General features: G+C 39.0%; 1 protein-coding gene across 6 annotated transcripts in view; it reads right to left on the bottom strand.

Moving 5' to 3' along the window:
- The window catches only part of rmdn2 (regulator of microtubule dynamics 2), a 43,020-nt gene extending 26,205 nt beyond the window's left edge, over positions 1-16,815 (bottom strand). Inside the window, exons 1-2 of one of the 6 annotated variants that reach the window (XM_026189721.1) lie at positions 16,675-16,815; positions 11,922-12,376 (exon numbers count right to left, since the gene is read on the bottom strand). In XM_026189721.1, coding sequence (XP_026045506.1) covers positions 11,922-12,367 — 446 coding nt within the window. In that variant the 5' untranslated portion in view covers positions 12,368-12,376; positions 16,675-16,815. Of the gene's footprint in view, positions 1-11,921; positions 12,377-12,950; positions 13,070-13,512; positions 13,663-13,708; positions 13,941-15,524; positions 15,577-16,674 lie in introns of those variants that run through there. The other 5 variants (XM_026189719.1, XM_026189720.1, XM_026189717.1 and 2 more) reach the window with 5 other exon arrangements.
- Between the last annotated feature and the right edge of the window lie 2,644 nt (positions 16,816-19,459).

The raw sequence follows: 19,459 nt of genomic DNA, 5'->3' as shown, positions 1-19,459 counted from the left end.
GAGGAAGGTTCCTTAGCACAAAATTAATAACTGAATGTGAATTTCTGTTAAATGTGAATTGCTCTCTATTTAGTTTATTGCCAACTGTGCTGATATTTATTCCTGAGAAAAAAAAGCATGTCTTATTTTTTGAAATAAGACATGATATTGAAATAAACTGATTGTTTTTAGAACGGAGCATATTTTTCCCCATTTAGTGGATCTGGCTTTTCATGTGTTGCACATAACAAATATCCAAATATCTAAATAAATACATAATAATAAAAATAAAATCAGATATATGTATTAAAACTTGGGTCATTAGAAACATTAGTTAGCACAGTTTAAAACAAGGTTGCAAGAGTGTTTTCAGCAAGGGTAAATCTTATTGCTCCAAAGTCCAAATTTTTAACTACAGGATTGATTTTTATTTTTTTAGCATTAGTCAGGAGTTTAAATAACTGATTCATTGGCTTGTCACATTCAGCAGCTTAGCAGGAAACAGAGAATCTCTGTAACTGCAAAAGAAACCAGACTTTGCCTCATACATATTTTAATCTCCGTTTGTTTTTATACCATCATTTTGAGATTGTAGCAAGGCTTTGGCAGACTTGCTACAATCTCCCTCTGCACACTAAACCCCAAAGTAAACCCTAATACCTGCAGGCGAAGCTCAAATCATTTATTGGCCAATACATTTCAGCTTAAAAAAATTTGAATGTGGGTGCTTTTGTGTTCTTACTTTTTTTTTTTTGGTCTAGCTGCAACACAGCACGCTGCACTAACTTTCACCAAAAAAAAAAGCCTTGCATTTATCTTTAGCCTCAATGTACTAGTCATTCATTCTCTCATTCATTCATCCTTTTGTCTTTTTAATTCATTCAACAGCCCTTTTTCCCTCCCTCACTCCCTCTTGGGTGGAGAGACAGGCAGTGGCGTACTGAGTGATCAACGCATTCCTGTCACGCCATTCCACGGTTCATGAATCACTTGAGTTGAAAGAAAAAGAAGCTAAGAATCTATTTGTCTTACTGTGTGTTTATGTAATGTACATATGTTTGTACAGGAACCATTATTATGTTGGCGGTGTTACTAGCAGCGCATAGCTCTGAAAGAACAAATCTAATTAAGTTTGGGTAAGGGAAAGGACCTCACAAACAAAGACAACAGTATTACAAGAGAGAGAGAGAGAAACGGAGAGAGACCTTCTGTGACTATAATCATGGTGCAGATTAGTGAAAAACAATGACTGACTTCGATCATAATCTTTGACACCTCGGTATGACCCTGAAAATTGACCATTTGGTCAAAGCATTTAACAGATAACTACCAGATAATGTAGCAAACATGGATAATTATGTATTAGATTTTGCACAGCATCACACAGAATGATAATTGGTAAATGCACTGGTTCTTCTATAGTGATTTTCTAATACACCTGAGCACCCATTCACAACCATTCATACATGCATTTTTTTCTATGCTTGAGTCCTTTCTAATTAAAATTCACACACATTCATACGGATACATCCGAAACTAACTTGGGGTAAGTATCTTGGCTATTTAGCATGCAGACTGGAGCAGCCAGGGATCAAACCACCGACGTTCTAAGTAGTAGATGCTCTACACCTGAGCTACAGCCACCCCCATATAGCGTGACAATGAGAAAAGTGAATAATGTCTTCACTTTACGATTACATCATTCAGCTCATTCAGATTAAAAGTCCAGTCCAAGTCCAAGTGAAGTGTTACAAAGAGGAATTTATAACAAATAGCTTTACAAGCTTAAATTCATGGAGATTACTGTTATATGGAAACACCTAAAGAAAATAATAACAATATACAGGGAAAAAGCAAGTGCTGCATGGCTCTAGAGGTTTATCCAACAGGTGTTTATTAGTAGTGTGAACACAAGCTCAATATAAAAAAATTTAATTAAAAAGGAATTGCTAAATATAATTGCCAAAAATCATGTAACAAGTTTATTCTTGGTTTGTTTTGCCTGCTGAATTGCTCCAAGAATAAACTTGCGACATGATTTTACCCTAAACAGAGTGGCTCAGCAACCCCTCCTCCTCCTCCCCTTGTTGTTTTTTTAAAAAAAAAGTAGAGCTTTGGTAACACAGCATGGGGTTTCAAATGCTGCTAATTGAAAGAAACCCCCTAAAAATGGGTTCATAATTAATTTTATCCAGTCAGTACTGGATCCTGTAAAAAGAGAACTTCTTGGTTTGTAATCAGCACCATGCACAAAGCTGTGAACAACACTGTAACTCCCCATTGCAACGTTAATGGTTCCTGAAGCTTTACTTTCATTTTCAAACAGGCTGTGTGCTCCCTAGGGGAGATCATTCAGTGTGTAGAGCCTAAGGGGGCAAAGAAGGAACCTCTTAATAGAGCTTACTAATGGCAGTTTCCACGGTTACCGCCTTCAAAACAAAACCCCAGTTACCATCCCAACATCACCGGGCCTAAGAGCATGCAGCTCAGCTTATTCAGAGTCTGGTGACAGGTCCAATGAAAGCCTGCTGTGAAACAATGCCTGACTGACTGGAGCGAATCCAGTTATTTATTCTCCATCCCTCCCCCTAAAAACGCTGATGTCACCTTTCACTTTCCCTACCGACCTACAAGCCAACTGACAGCGTCACTGACTTTCTCAACATGACCCCCTGCGTTGTGCTGGAAAAAGATGTGGGTGATAAACAACGCATCATTCATTTCTCACAGTCACAAGATGACACTGCACATTAATAAAGAATAGAGCCATTCATTCCAGCCACGTTATTTTTATCTCTACTGTGTATCCATAAATAGCACTTCTATTAGGATATGATAAAATGTTGTTCCTGAAATAGCAGATGAATAAACAAGTTTTGAAAGTGGGGATGTACACAGCTGCACATTTGACATTTAGCTGCAATGTCACCAAAAGTAAACAGGAAAGAAACACGTGTATGAGAGTCATCAATGTGACCAATAAACCTGTTAGAAGGTCACAAAGATATTTAAGATAAAATAAATTACAGCAGAGTGTTTGGCAATACACAGTAAATAAGAAACAGAGTATAGAATAAGCAATTTATCCGACAGGTTACTCTTTTTGTGTGTTTTATTACACAACTTCCTGAGTTTGATGTGTTGTGATGGATTGCTTCCATTAGCTGGAAAAGGTTTTTAATCAGCTAGGAAGGATCATAACTCTAGTGACAGAGGATTTGACAGCAGGGTGGCAGCAGCACGTTTCTTGAGAATACCAAATGTTGCTTTGTTCTTGTAGCAAAACAAATAAGAACAGCAAAGAGTAAAGAACACAGCTCAAAGAGCTTTCCAGTGAAAGACATGTAGGCCCATAAAGCCCACAGAGCAAACTGGAAGTCAGTGAATGACTAGATTTGGTAGTTTTAGATATATTCACACTATGATTATATACATAAATTGTTGAATTGAAATGATGACTGACCCACAGACTCTGTGCACCTGATTAGTTGTAATAGCTAAATCACTGTCCTGATCAACCTCTCTCTGCATTATTAATGCTGAAGCAGACTAAAATTAGTACTGGGAAGCAAACTGGAACAGTATCGGTATTCCAGTTTTTCAAGCTTGACGTGAATTTTTCCAATACTACTATACCGATGAACAGGAAAATAAACAAAACACCCACTGTGGCTTTTCAAGGGTTTCAACATACAAAATTACCGACTACCAGGAGCGTCATGGAGCAAACTCAGAGGTTCTAATTATATGACACAACAATTATTAGCAAACGCTTCACTCTAAAGGAGAAAACAACAAAGCAACATAAATCATTTGACACTAGAGCATGATTAATACAGGATTTTTAATGCCGATAACATTACTGCCCTCTATTGGGCAAACTATACAATGTAACACTCCTTACATAGTTGAAGGGTGTTTCTGTCATTTTTTTATCCGTTGTAAATTCTGACACCAATAGGTTATCAAGTAGCTAATAACAGCCAATATAATCAACTTGCTGATAAATTGACTAATTGTAATCCCCCCCCCCCCCAAATGATGCCACCGAATAGCAAGAGCGTTAATGCTAGCTACCAGCTACTAACAGCTGTCCTGCAAAGTTTGGAAGAGAAAGCTGAAAGGAAGTTTGTCTTAGCTCTGCTGTGGAAACAGTAAAAGCAACGCAAAAAGTGACATTACACTAAAAGCAGAACAGGCCATCTGTTTAGGACTGATTATGAAGACCTCATTATATTAGTAACAGAACCTAAATGGAATTTATTAATTATTTCGATTTTTTTTTAACTTTATAAATTTATTTTTTCATGACGACAGTAAAATTCATTATATTCTAGAAAGTCCTGAAAGGTGAATTGGCCAACTAGCAAGAGTTCTATACATCTGGAGGAGCAATTGTTGGTCAAAAGTGTTGGTGCTAATTAGGGCTGCCACAAACGATTATTTTGATAGTCGACTAGTCACCGATTATTTATGCGATTAGTCGACTAATCAGATCATCATCCACTGGACATAAAACTACAGCTTATTGCACCAGCAGCATCTGCTCTTATATAACTATCATTAGCTTACAGCTTTAAGCTTTTAAGGTGCTAACTAAAAATAAAGACAAGATGATAGTTTATTAAATTTTAATGAAATTTGCAGATTGTTTCGGTGAAGTTTAATAAACTCCTTGCTATCTAAAATATAACAGGACAACGGAGTATATTCTCCAGCATCTCACACTTCTGATAATCAGCTGTCTGCTTGACGTTTATTCAGCTGTGTAAAAACTATAACTTTAATCTCAGACAAACCGATTTACTCAGGAACAAATAAAATACAAAAAAAAAAAAGCCAAACAACAACATTTTTAAATTATCTAAGTGACTCATATATATTTAACCTGAGTAGCGAAAGACGGCGGTGGGTGACCTAGCCCCCGGCTAGCTATCGAGCTAGTGGGTAACAGACGTCTCCGAAAACGTCGGAGCGCTTTTGAAAATATGTGGTGTCCTGATAAACTGAGCAGATATTTGAGGTTTACACAGCTACATTCTCGCCTGAAAATATGTTAAACGTTTATTTTGTGACCCAGAAAGAATAATAAGAGTAATATTAAAACTAACTAGCTGCCGCCATTGTTGGAAACTAAGCTGGGCCGCGCTATGAATTCTGGGACACAGCTGCTTCTTCTTCTTCTTCGGGGTTTAACGGCAGCTGGCATCCTTGTACATGCAGTGCTGCCATCTTCTGTTTCAGTCCGTTATTACACTCTTAAATCCTGCTACTTATTCCTGCGTCTTTTGGGATCTTACAAAGCTTCAAACAACGCGTCGACTATTAAATCAGTCGTCGACGATTTTGATAGTCGACGTAATCGTGACTAGTCGACAAATCGTGGCAGCCCTAGTGCTAATGGCCACCTGCAAAATAACCGATCTCATTAAGATGAGTGAGCATCAACCTTTACTCTCTATACCACATCATCTGAATATAAATTAGAGATGGACCAATCCAATATTACATATCGGTCCGATACTGACCTAAATTACTGGATCGGATATCGGAGAGAAATAAAAAATGTAATCCGATCCATTAAATATCACAAAAGCACCTCACAAAACTAGCGACACAGCGTAACCCGGGTCATGACCTTAGCACGTCTGAGCGGTGTGCGTCTCGTGATAGAGTGGCGTGCGAGACCTGTTGGCGGTCTGGTTGAGCATTTGGAGCCTCACTACGTGCTTCCAAACCAGAATTTCATTTTGGAGAAAGCTATCCCAGAGAAGTAAAGCAAGTGTGTAAGTTCATCTCTGAATGTTCGTAAAGCATTCCCACGTTAAGCTTAACAACCGATATATGGAGCGACTGCCTCTCTCTCCCTCCCTCTCCTGCTGCTACTTCAAATTGAAACTGATCAACAATCAGCTGATCGGCTTTTCTGTCGCGACCCCCGTCTCTCTTGTTTGTTTTTCACCCACTTTGCGGCAGAAAGAGGAAACCGGGCTGAACAACAGCAGCACGTTTAAGCTTGATAAGCTGTTGTTAGAATTTATTTAAGATTACTTTCTACACCAGGATCTAGCAAAGTTTTGCCAGGGGGGCAGGTAGGGCATTAACAGGGAAAGAGGGGCACAAAAACATACTTTTCTTTCTAATTCTCATGTCTAGCTTTTAATAAATAATTATCTGAATCTTACAACCAAAGTTTTCATCTGATGTAAAATGTATAGAAATCCATTTTTGTATATACACTCTACAAAAATATAAACGCAACACCTTTGTTACTGCTCCCATTCCCCATGGGATGGACGTAGAGACCTAAAATTCATTCCAGATACACAATATAACCATCCCTCCCAAACAGTGGTCACAAATCAGTCCAAAACTGCACATTCCAGGGTGGCCTTTTGTTGTGGGCAGTCTGAGGTACACCTGTGCACTACTCATGATGTCAGATCAGCATCCTGATGTGGCACACCTGTGAGGTGGGATGGATTATCTCAATATAGCAGATGTGCCCACTACCACACATTTGGACTGATTTGTGACCACTGTTTGGGAGGGATGGTTATATTGTGTATCTGGAATGAATTTTAGGTCTCTACGTCCATCCCATGGGGAATGGGAGCAGTAACAAAGGTGTTGCGTTTATATTTTTGTTGAGTGTAGTAACTATTAAGTCAAATTTATAACCTAGAAAGCTACTGTACTTTTTCCTTTGCAATTCTGTTGAAGAAAGATGTTGAATCTATTTAATTACTGTAGAAAAATTATAGACTTCTGTGCATTTTTTTTAACACGTGCTTTAAATTCAAGTTGATTACGTCAATTAAGCATTATGGGGGGGGGTCCCTATTTCTTTCTTTCTTTTTTTTGCTGGCAACCCTATTAGTTAGGTTGTTTAATATTTCCACTAAGTACTCTTTAAAATACCACAATAGGGAGGATGGTGTAGGTTTAAGTTTATTAGATTGATCAGTGTTGGTGGACTATGAATATATATATATCCTATATCGGATTTATATTGCTATCGGCAGATATCCAAATTCATGATATCGGTATCGGACATAAAAAAGTGGTATTGTGCCATCTCTAATATAAATACGGATTAAATACTGTACAGCGAAAACTTGATTAAACAATGTTTGACTGAAACTGTTTAACAGATTAAAATGCTAATGGAAAAAAATGCCTTTTTTGCATCACGTTTATAAGATCGGGTCTATAAAGAAGCAACCTAAAAGGGAGACGTGGGTGGTCAAACTTAACAGATATAGGTCAGAGACCAGCCAATTTGACGAGAAACGCATCAGACAGCTGAAATGGGTGCATAGTATAAACTATTTTCCTCGAGTTAACAGATGTGTTTGTTTGGCTAATAGCCTTTCATTGAAGAATAATCTGAGGACATAGACGTGAATGTAGTGGATATGGACAGCTGCGAAGCAACACCTGCATGACGTCACAGGGAAGTTAGACTAAATCTTTTAATCACAAAGCAGACAATGAACTTCTTTTTTTTTTCTAAACATTTCTGTGTGTTGATCAGGCTTGCCCGCCGCTAAACAAAACTCCTTCTTAAATCTGCTTAAATCAACAACTATCCGATGTCATAAATGCTTGTTTTTTTGGAAAAGGAAAAAAAGAAGTGGTAATGTCCTTGAGCTACAGCGACGTGATGTGAATAAACTCAGTGGGAACTGTTTGAGGATTTACAAGTTCCTACAAGACACCTTTAAATGAGGCCTCTGACAGCTTGGCACAAAGACAGTGTGATTGATGGGTCTGCTTACCTGCAGAAAGGTAGCTTTGAGGAAGTCGCCGTGACACATGAGCAGTGAATGGAGTAAACAGCTGGAACTTTTGACCCTGTACCCGCTTTTGATCAACACTACGCCGCTCTGTAACTCTGCCATTATGTCACACTAATTGTTCTCTTGTTTGAGTAAAACACATTATTGCACTCAGGTTGGAGGCAGGCTGTACTGCCAACACTGGTCACACTTGAAGTCTCTTTGTAAACAGAGGACAAAGTTGATTCATAAAAATAATCTTTGCAATTATGCAAACAGAAAAGTATTACACTTGAAGGAATGACCTCCAGAAAGGTAGAAAAAAGTGCCTTTGCCTGGTCACGATGTGCACATATCATGTTTTGCAGCAGAGCTTGCTTTCGGATTGGTTGAAGGTCCTGTTTACACTTGCACGATGCCCTCTGTTGGAAACCTGCTTCTTTCTCCTCTGTGCTGTTAGCAAATCATAAAGATTAAGATAGTTTTTCTTTTTCACCCGCTTTTTCTGGAAGAAAGAAAGAAAAGAAAGAAAGTGTACTTTATTGGTCCCCGTGGGGAAAATCCCTCTCTGCATTTAACCCATTCACTCAGTGAAGCAGTGGGCAGCCACTGGGCGCCCGGGGAGCAGTGTGTAGGGACGGTACCTTGCTCAGGGGTACCTCAGGGTAGCTGTTCAGGGGAATCGAATCCCCGACCTTCCGATCATGGGGCCACCACTCTACCTACTGAGCTATCCCTGCCCCTACAGAGAGGTAAAATGTTAACCTGAAATGTTTATGTGAAAAAAAATGCACTAATCTTGCTAATCTTAAGGATTTGGATTTCAGCAAACTCATAATATCTTCTACTTAATGCTTAGAGTGTGGGTTTTACGGGGATAATTTGTGGAGATATTGTGCTTCGAGACGGCTGAAAAGACACGAAGAGGCTTTTGAAAATGGATGTGAGGATTAGAAATCTTAACTAGGAGGGGGACGCCGCTCACTCCCTAAGGGGCTGGAATTTCTTCACTCCACTGTTCCCAGCTAACCCCCACACCCTCTGCTCTTACAAATAACAGAGCGGCAGGAAAGGCTCTTTAATTATAGGAGGTGTGTGCATGATGTGATGTCTTTTAAAGCATAATAACCCCAACTGTAATTAGGAGCATTTGATGCGGCCGATGGCTGTCACTCAAAACCTGTGAACACATTTGCTAGAGGGCAGTCTGACACCTCCCAACTGTTTCTTTAGCCAATCAGGAGGACAGTGGTAGCGACCTGAAAAGTTTATACATCATGAAAGAGGGCTCCTGGTGTCTTCTAAATAAGATCCAACTAAAGTAATTCATGCGCTACTGGCACAAGCAACAAGCACACCACTAATTAAACACTCAGAGCACGCTGGATGTTCAGTTGGCCTACTTTAAGTTGTTTTTTAAAAAATCTGCTCCAAGGCAGTACGATAATCACTGGGAGGATGGTAACAGAGATGGGGAGGAGTCATGCACCTCTGATCCAAGGCTCACTGCACACCTAAAGAGAGCGCGGCTAGGATGTGAATAGAGCTGCACCCAGTGTTGTGATGTCTCTTTGGCACTTGACATACTCCACTTCCTCCATAAATAAAGCAGGGGGTCAATCCAGGTTAAGTGGCTGGATAAAGCATGCTAAAATATCCTCTTTCTGATTTGGTGCTCACAGTTTATACAAGTTTGAGAGTTTGCGTGTTCAGATTGTCTCTGTTGGGTCCAACAAAAACTTAAGTGCTCCTAACCGGTGAAAATATTAAGGCCCCGGATTAATCGTCCTTATTTAACTGCTGATAATGTTTTGATAAGATGAGATTTTAGCTGGTTGTCCATTCACAATAGACATGTTATCTATGGCTGGCATGAGTTCAAGACATCTTGGCAGGGGGTGGATGACTGGGCATGCGGTGTTTGATTGGTCTGCTGTTATCTGCAGCACCTGAGGCATTTCTACATACTGTCACATATATAATTTAATGCAAAAAAACAGCAAGCGGGTTTAACTGGTAAAGTAGGTGGGCCAAAAGTCTCCTAAAAGCAGATAATGATCAACAAATACGGCTGTTAACGTGTAAACTAACCCGAAACTAATTTACCACTCACCACCTGTTAAGATATTTATCTGCAGTTTATTTTTCTGTTTGCTTCTTTGTGATTAGAACTACTTTCAGTAAGAAATGACTACAGCCTGATGATTGTATGGATATAGATAATTAGCATAAAACTGATTATAATATAATTACATTTATTGCTCTTCAACCATAAAGTGAGGCAGATATTTTCAAACCTTTTACTCAACTGTTATATTCTACAGGCTCATGGGGTGTAACTGAGTGAAGTGTGCTGGACAAACGGTGGAACAATGTCACAGATTCTTTGTGTCCATATAAAAACTTATTCATACTCTATACTTTATGAAGATATAAAAGCCCACTCTTGCTTCAGGTCAGGGAGATTTGTGGGCATTCACTTATGCACAGCATTTTAGTCAGATTGAAATCTGGACTTTGACTGGACTGTTTTTTCAGTCACTCTTTTGCAGATTTGCTACTTTGCTTGGGATCATTGTCCGGTGGCATGGCTAATATTTAACATTCTAACTGAGGAGTTATGTCTGAGATTCTTTGAGCGCTGCAGAGCCTGACCTTGTGGTGAATTTTCTGGGATGTCCACTCCTGGGAATATTGATATTCGTCTTGAAGGTTATTCACTTGTTATTCAATCCTTCTCATTGTATAAATGATGAACTCCAAATTGTTAGGAAACAACTATATAACCCTTCCCAGACTGAACAAACAGCTGATATCTGTCCTCCTCAGCAACTAACACACCTGAAGCCTCCAGACCTGCAAACTGATAAAACATCAGCGTTCAGCATATTTACAGTTGCTGATGCTCAGATAATCAAGTACATGTGATTAGCAGCAGATAACTCCTCTGGATACCTATATGATTTCACACACTGGTTCTATAGTTTGCCTTAGTAACACAACCACAACAATGGTTGTGTTACAGGCAAACAGTGCAAATCACTACAGGTAAGTCACAGTTTCCACATCTGGTTCTAAACCCTAATCAGTCCCATCTTCCCCTTCATCTTTATCAAAGTGTCTGTTTTGTTTTGTTGTATTAAATTGGAACTCTTGATTTTTTTTGCGTGTGCTTTCTGTTTCATTTTGGGCTTTTGCTTTAGCCAGATCACAGGTTCCCTTTTTGCTCAGTGACTCACTTCACGTCACTTTAATCTAACTAGCTGTTTGGCTCCCAGGAAACCACAGAAAACCATATACTTTTCCCTTCACAGAACATGAAATAAAAGTGAGATTAGAATTCTTCTTAAGTGCCTGTTCATTCCCACATCTTAAAACAGACCACAAGTGTGCATTTTCTTTTGTTTAACTTTAATTGCAGCACATGCTTTTCTTACAACACAGATTCGCTTCTGTGATAATGTTAAGATTTGTTAAGGGTGTAACAATTATGAAACCAAGCCAGAAATTGCAATAGAGAAGTCTGTAACTGACTTATGGAGACAAACTAAGTGTTACTCACTTAATCCCTATTCTATAATTCACAAAGAAAGAACAGTGAAGGACACAATAGTCTTACTTTACAAATATGTCATTATTATTGAGCCACTGCACTTCCTGCATCAGCGTATCAGCATTAGTACTGTGATATTGGCAGATTGGCCACATGCAGTGTGTGTTCCTTAACAGCACATGAGGTGCACATAAAATATGTGCACCTCACGTGCTGTAGATGTATCTATTTATTCGATCTAGCGGCTTCTTCATCACTCAAAATTCAAAACTGCTGCAGCTAGTGAGGCTGGTGTAATGGGATGGAATTGTAAGTAAAAAGTAGCATTTGTTTAGGTTGGGCATAATTTTGTGTGTGAATCCTGTTAATCTGATATTTTCAGTTTAAGTCTATATGTATCTACGTGTATGTGAGCAAAAGAGCGCTTTGGAGGAAGTCAAATGACTTCTATGGCTTGCTGAGAGACAATTCAGGAAAGCATATTACTGTCATAGAATCTGTTAATGGAAAAGATTCTGATGTTGTTGTACATTTGCTCAGACATTATTAAGAAATCTCTAACCAGATAATAAAAAGGGAAAACTGTTTTCAGCTTTTAAAGTACTCACCCTCCTTCACTCTCTGCTTCCTCTGAGCTCCGGCCTGTAGCTCTGGCCTCAGCGACAGTGGCCGCAGTTCTTTTCCTTCGTGTTGGCGTAGTCCTGTGCAGAGAGCCAGTTCGCCGTGCCTCTTCACGTCCCCTGAACTCCTCTCTGACCTGGTCTTGCAGCGATGGCAGAGCGTTCTTCAACGCCTTCATTTCATCCTTCAGCTCTGACACACACTGAATCAGGGCTTCAAGGCGATCCAGCACTTCGGCCTGACCGCTGGGCAGACCAGGACCATCCACCAGCGTGAGACCATACCCTTGCTCATTAGTATGGTGAAATTGGAATCCCAGGCACGAGCCTCTTCGCCGAGACCTAAAATTTTGGTAACACACCACAGCCAAGCCGACACCAGCCACTCCAGCCAACGCTCCCAAAACCAGTACCTTGCTGTCTGTCTGGGCCATCCTGCAAACCTGAAGATACGCGAAGAAAAAAAACAACCTGAGGGTCACTGACTGCAGAAACTTTGCTGTGAAAGGAAGATTGTAGTTAATGAATTGCTAATTCTTTTGAGGCTGCGGCCATCCCTTTTGCTTTCACACCTTTTCTTACCACACTTCTCCCTTCCAGTCAGCTTTGCATGAGTACATTTTGATACAACACTATTGCCAACAAGCAGCCATTTCAGCATTGACCTTCTGTGGCTCACCCTCCCCATGAAGGGTGTCTATAATTATCATAAGCGCAGCTCTCATGCCAGCATTCTTCTACATGACTGTGGTTTTGTGAACTGAACTAAACTCAGAGATATATTGTATTTATACTGTTTGAACAGCCATTTCCTCAAAATGAGTTTAATATGTTATGATAAGTTTGCTACATTTTTTGAGCTTTTAAAGTGCTTGAAACACTATAGCTTCAATATAATGGGTTTAAAATATATTTGATTTTCACATCCTTAAAAAAAATGGAAAATATTGAAAATTTTCCATGATATAATTTTTTTCCACCATGCTAACAGAGAAAAACAAAAGCCCTTTCACTCACATGTGTCTCATGACTTGCATGAATGATCAGTGTCTGAAAGGAGCATTGTCAACACTGATTTCAATATGTACTTAGTTCTTGCAGAAAGATTTGCCTGCACAGGGTCTACTAAAAGTGAAGCAAGGACACAACAGCGAGAGTTTAACTATACGGAAAACAACATTCCCCTGTTTGGATAATAGGCTATACTTTGCTTTCTTTAAGACAAATGATCATGGCATTTAAATTCACATTACACTTCCGACCAACTTTAGCATTTAAACCCCTTTCTGATTAACGAAGCACCAGATATGAAACACATAAAACGAGACTCTGCCAGCACTGAAATTTCTAACATTAGTCAGCAACAAAGTGTTTAAACAAAGACACATGCTAGTAGTGGCTAGCCTCAGATAATTGGATCAATCTTCAAGGGAGCGTGTCAGCCAGCAGTCAAACAGCAGCTATTGCAGCCCGAGCACATTAAGAAATTTAAAAGCTTTCACGGTTTTCCTTAGCAGTACCCTATGAGATACCACAGCTTCACTAGAAGCACAGAAGATATCTGTGTTAATTAGCTTACAATATCATGAAGTTATGCTGCTAGCTCTTAGTCGCCAGTTACCAAACGACGTGCCAACGTTAAAAACAGAGCGACACGCTAACGTCACACAGATACAAAAACATAAATTGATCGCTTTCAGTAACAGAGAATCATCTCGAGGTCTTACATGAACAAAATGTACGTAAAAGTAATGAAAAGTGACATTAATATACACCTTACTGTAAGGTAGGGAAGGAGGCACTTGTCGGCTTGACAGCTATCTGGTGCGACAGCAAAAACATTCCGTGCTGGCTCAGGCGCCGAAAGGAAGAGTTCCGGTTATGTGCCAAAAACAAAAATTGATTGCTGATGGTTCTGTGTGCTTATGTTTAATATATTTGGTTAAACTGGTAAATAGAATGCTGTCGACGAGTTTATGAATGGGCTATATATATATGAAAAAAAGAAAATAATAATAATAAAGAAAGCCTGTATTGCAATGACTTTTGTCACTGCGCTATTGTGCCTTATCTGTGTTCTACATTATATTTTATTGAGCCCTTTTTTGGCCACTTCAGATATTTAATGCATAGCTATTAGAATATATCTGTTGTAATTTCTGCCACCGCTGCAGTTTCTGCTGTCACAAGATTTCTCTTGAAAATCACATTTTAAATTTCAATGAGACATTTCTAAAATTATTAATTAATTTATTCATCTATCCCTTTTCTTAACCTCTTATTCTGAGGGGACAGAAGGTTCTCATGGCATAGCTGTCATAGAGTGATAAGCAAGATACTCCCTGCACAGGTCACTAATGCATCACAGGGCCACTAATGACATGTTTAGTAGAAAGAAAACTCCAAATTTACATTAGGTCTGCTTCCCTGTCTGTATTTAAGCCATTCATAAAAGCAATCCTTTCTACCCTCTACCCTCAGTGCACAAGAAACTTTATTTTGTTAGTTACTGATTTCTTTTGAGTATGTTCATTTGGGAGAAGCAACGGTGTAAGAGCCACTGCTTCTATTTCACCAGGCAGAATGTGGGTGGACCATTTCAGTTACTCCCACTGATGCAGCTAAAACCCTGTTGGCTGTCAAATATGCATATCTGTGCTACACTGTGCTTACATGCATAGAGCACGATGTGGCTTTGATGGAAGAGACTTCTCAGGCTCCAGCTCTAATTTTAACAATTCTAATACTGCTTACTGTGTAGTGTGCAACAGCATTGATCTAGCCCTGTCCTATTTTTATTTTTCTTCCCAAGAGACAGACTATATTGTTTTGAAGGCTCTCCAGATTGTCTAAAGGGCTTTCAAAGTTTTCACATAATGGAATACTATCAACCATGGATTGGCTGAGTACAGAACAAAAGGCAGCAAACATGTAAAGAAGAGCTTTGACATCTTTCAAGAATCCTGGAAAACTATTTCTGAAGAATAAGAAATGAAATAGGGTTGACTAAAGATTTTTGCACATTACTGTATATTCAGCTGAACGTGTGCTCGCATATGCTCTACGTGGCAGTACAGGCCTACACTCTAACAGAACAAAAACAAATCACAGAACATGCCTTTTCCTATCTTCCAACTATCTCTGTGAAACATGTCCTTCATGTTGATAAAGTGAGCTTTGATATGAAATGGATAATGCACAAACAACATCCTTATATGCCATTCAGATCCTTTTCCTTCTTGTTGCACTCCAATGTTTGCACTGCAGTCACCTTTTTTAAACTTTACTTGTTGCATCTGTCAATTTATTTTTCAGATTCTAAACATTCCTCGCTTCAATTTTTTCTCAACTTGGCTTCAACATGCGAGTTAATAATCAGGCAAAGAGTGATCAAGGTCCACTACAATAGCAAATGTGCCAGAACTGCATTTAGAAAACACAGATAATAACTGCTTCAAAATGTTATGTTCTTTACAATTACAATCTCTAACGAAAGTGCAAAGGCTTTGTCATCTAATTAGTTTTTAAAATTCCTTTTATGTAAAACTAGTAGCAATTATTCTGAAATAATAAGCACAAACAATGACTCACCGCTGTGTATGCTTCACTCACACAAGTGTCTCTCTGCAGTGAGCCTGAGCAGAATGTCCTCCAGGATTTAAAAAAAACTGCTAAGCACACGTATTATCACTGCATAAACCTTGGACCTGCACTCTGCAGTCATGGAACTGTCCTTACATGGTCTGATTAAACAGAGAAACACTAAAGCCTAAAAAAAAGATCTTCAAGGATATCAAGCTTTATCTGATAGAGTTTCCCTAGTTATCTAGTTATCAACATATATCATGTCCAATACAAATCTCCAAAAAGGTGACCTTGAATTATGGCAAAGGCCAAAAATCATTGAGTTTTGTATTTTTTTTAATCATCCTTTTCTGTTTATTTACATTAGTATTAGCTGATCTTCTTCTTCCTTCATGCTTTTTTTAATCTGCACATAAAGACAAGTTCATGATTAATGGTTTGAGAAACATTTCATTCAGGGGAGGGAAAAGAAAACAACCAACAAATGTCTTTGATGACCTTACGAGTGGGTGAATTACATAAATGACTTCTTTCTAAGTTGACTGTGTTTATTTGATTTGGAAGATGAACATGAGATCTCTAAATGGATGTTTCCTTTAGCCTATAGAGAGGGAGGTAAGCACACTTTCTTGAAAACAGGGGTAATGAGAAGTTCCCTTGCATAATATGCCGTGGGAATCGCTACGTGCAGTTTCTTCCTTGCTCTCTGAAAGCTGTATTGTTCCTTAGCCCACAGCCTGCATCCAGTTACCACAGGGAACAAAAAGCCCACCTGAAACCCAGAGGCATGGTGGTGCAAAAAGGAGAAGAAAAAAAAACAACAAAGCTTGGCCAGCAGCTCTGGGTTGGCCCCACAGATGAAGATATGGCGATAAGAGAGGCGCACCCAGCCATGGCCTTGCTCCCGTCGGGTCAAAGCTTGGAGATGAGCAGATATTGTCAACGATTTTGTTTTATCCACTCAGCACGCATCTGCCAAAACTTTCATATCGCAGAATTGCCTTTGTGCACACACAGAAGCTCATCACAGCTGTCAAACAATATGTGGGAGAAATAAGGCATCGCTATCAGAACTGCACACACAAACCACAGTGTGAAGCCTCATTGTTCCCTGTCGGTCTTGTAGTAGGAGTGTTCATGTGCATGACATGCCTACCTCAGTGGGAGGAAAAACTTCTGTATCAGTTGCGTGCCGTGTTAACAGATAGTTTAAAGACTCATTCAGCCATGAAGATGTGGCTACTGTTGTGTAACAGAATGCACAACATCACGTTCGTGAGGAGCTGGGGAAGTCTAACTCACAGCACTACCTGATGACTATCTCAGCTGCAAGCACTCAGTGTTCTTATCCTCAGGTCTGCCAAGAGTCTCAGCTGTAGTGAATTAATGTGTACGTCCCCCAAGGTTAGAAAACCAACAAAAATCAACACAAACCTGTGAGTTGCATCCCAGTTAAACTGAAATTCTTCCTGCTGAAAGTCATGGTCCTGCTTGTGCGGGGGATTATGCTATGGTGTCTGGCAGGTTAACTGGGTTAACCAAAATTAGTTTTTCAGGCTTCATCTGTGGATGAAACATGAATATTTTTCCAAGACATGATCCCAGTTTAAAAGTATTCCCGTCAGTCTGCAATAGCGGCTTCCAACTGCGGTATTACTCAGCAGCATGAATAGCATTCCTGCATGTTTGCATGGCGAGCTGTCTTCCCTTTTCCCATTGCCAAATGAATCAGTGTCCGTTTCCTACATAATTTTGGCTTGAGCTGTAAAAGTATGCACAAATAATAACTATTTTTCTAACTGAATGCAGTCAAAGTATAGACGATAACAGAGATTAAGTGAACATTAAGTGGCCTTGAACTTCTGTCTCCTCATCATTTTCAAATTAATCATCTCTTCTTGCATTAATTTTTTTATGCTCTCTTTATTCTGTATGGCAGGTTAACCATAACCCCAGCATTTTTATGTTGATGTTGTATGGACATTTACATAAAATCCCAAGTCTGTTTTTTCTTTTGTTGTTTGATTGGATCCTTCATAAGCTGGTAAAATATGTAAAACTGCCACACAAGACATGACAAGCTCAAAACCTTGTAATAAAGCAAATGTAAAAAGAAAATAAAAATGATAATAATAACAAAAAGATACCAAAAATAAGTAACTAGAAGTAATTTTTTTTGTGTTAGTGATAAGTGACCTGCTCTTTTTAACTTAAAGCCTTGGAGGAGATTAAAGGACTGCAGCAGAGTTTAGTCTCAAGAGTCAACAGAAACACAATGTTTTAAAAATGTTAATTCATTGTATATTCAATTATCTTCAGACAAAATGAGTATTTCAGCTGTTTCCTGTTGTTTTCTTTCCTAAAAATATTTCTTGGTAGAAACAGGAAACATCATTTTCTCCCTTGTCTAATCAAACTCCCGTTCCCTTCTCTGACGGTCACTGCACCATGGTGTGGCAAACAGAAATAAATGAACTCTATGTTCTGAAACAAAAATTATTATAATTGCCATACCCAAAACTGTAAACATATTCTACCGAAGCCAGAATATATATTTGCATCCTCTTCCAGGTTCAGAAGCGAGATCCACCCAGGTCAAGTTTGGTAATGGCGACCCTGTTGGAGGATTAGCCTGTTAAAGCTTAAAATCTGAAATAATTGCCAGAAAATTTATTGAGCCATCTGACAAAATTATTTTAAAATTTAAATTTACATACATAACTTTTAATTTGTAATTTATTTGTGATATCTGGCGGCTTGTTTTTTAATTGCTTAAAATGCAATTTATTCAGGTTTTCAGGGGGGGAAATCACACTGCTGATGTAGAAGTCTCAACAACTGAAAAAACCCTGTATTTATCAAATATGACACACTAGGCATTAAGGGGTTAGGGCACTGTCTTCACTTACCTGACTTGTCGGTGCTGTGCATGTCTTATATTAAGCGAAGTCACTTTCGATAGCACTCACCACACCATAATGTGTCAGATTGTTGCTTAAAGACTATACAAATCATCAATATGACATCAAAACTGCGTTTTAAAGGTAAACGTGTTACAGTTGTTTTATTAACTACACCAGTTTTCTAATTCATGCACAGTTTTGCAGCGTTTCATATTGGTTATAAAGTGAATTAGCTTGCGTTGCACAGATTTCCATCCTGGCCATTTATTTGGTCCAATGGCTTCTAATCTGATCGTTTCAAAATTCAACCAACAGCAGCTTTAAGGGGGGTTTTTGGGGTTAACAAGTTATGAATTCTAGGAAAACCTAAGACAGGCCGATTGCATCGAGAGACCTCTCTGTGACTTTTGATTGCGTAGTTTAATGATTTCTTCCTTCCTTGTATCCTCCCCTGCAGTGACAGTCAGTCATGCAATCGGACACTGAGCATTCCTCCAGAAGGAGATACACATCACTAGCAAATTTGTGGGCCAGATTTCTCTTGAGATTTTTGTCCACAACAATAAAAATGTTTATCTACTCAAAACATGGAGTACTTGGTAGGACTACATGATTGCCTAACAGCACAGCCAAATACAACAGCAGCACATAGCTGTCCTTGAACTTTGATCAAACCTCCCTGTCCTCTCCATTTACTATGTAAACACACAAGGTCATGACACTTATCTTCTGAGAGATTAATGCAGTCTATCAACAACATTTCAGCTGTCAGTATTTTAAATTTATGTATGAAGGTCATCCTGTGCTGTAAAGGGGAAAATTATGTTAATTATTTATCTCATTGAAATTACTCTGCATGTATGTAGTAAGCTAAAAGTCAGTGGTAAAATGAAAGTGAAAGTGCTTTTTTTTTCTTTCTTTTTTTATATGTAGGCAAGATGTGGCCAGAAGGTGGCGCCTAAAGAATTAGTGTTGAGATGCACCAGATGGACGAGCTGTGGATGAGGATCACTGTCAGGACTGGATATTTGATGCAAC

This window comes from Astatotilapia calliptera, chromosome 13 (genome assembly GCF_900246225.1).
Source record: "Astatotilapia calliptera chromosome 13, fAstCal1.2, whole genome shotgun sequence".
Classification (NCBI taxonomy): domain Eukaryota; kingdom Metazoa; phylum Chordata; class Actinopteri; order Cichliformes; family Cichlidae; genus Astatotilapia; species Astatotilapia calliptera.
The sequence above is the reverse complement of the archived record's forward strand: the minus strand, read 5'-3'. Positions and strand labels throughout refer to the sequence as shown.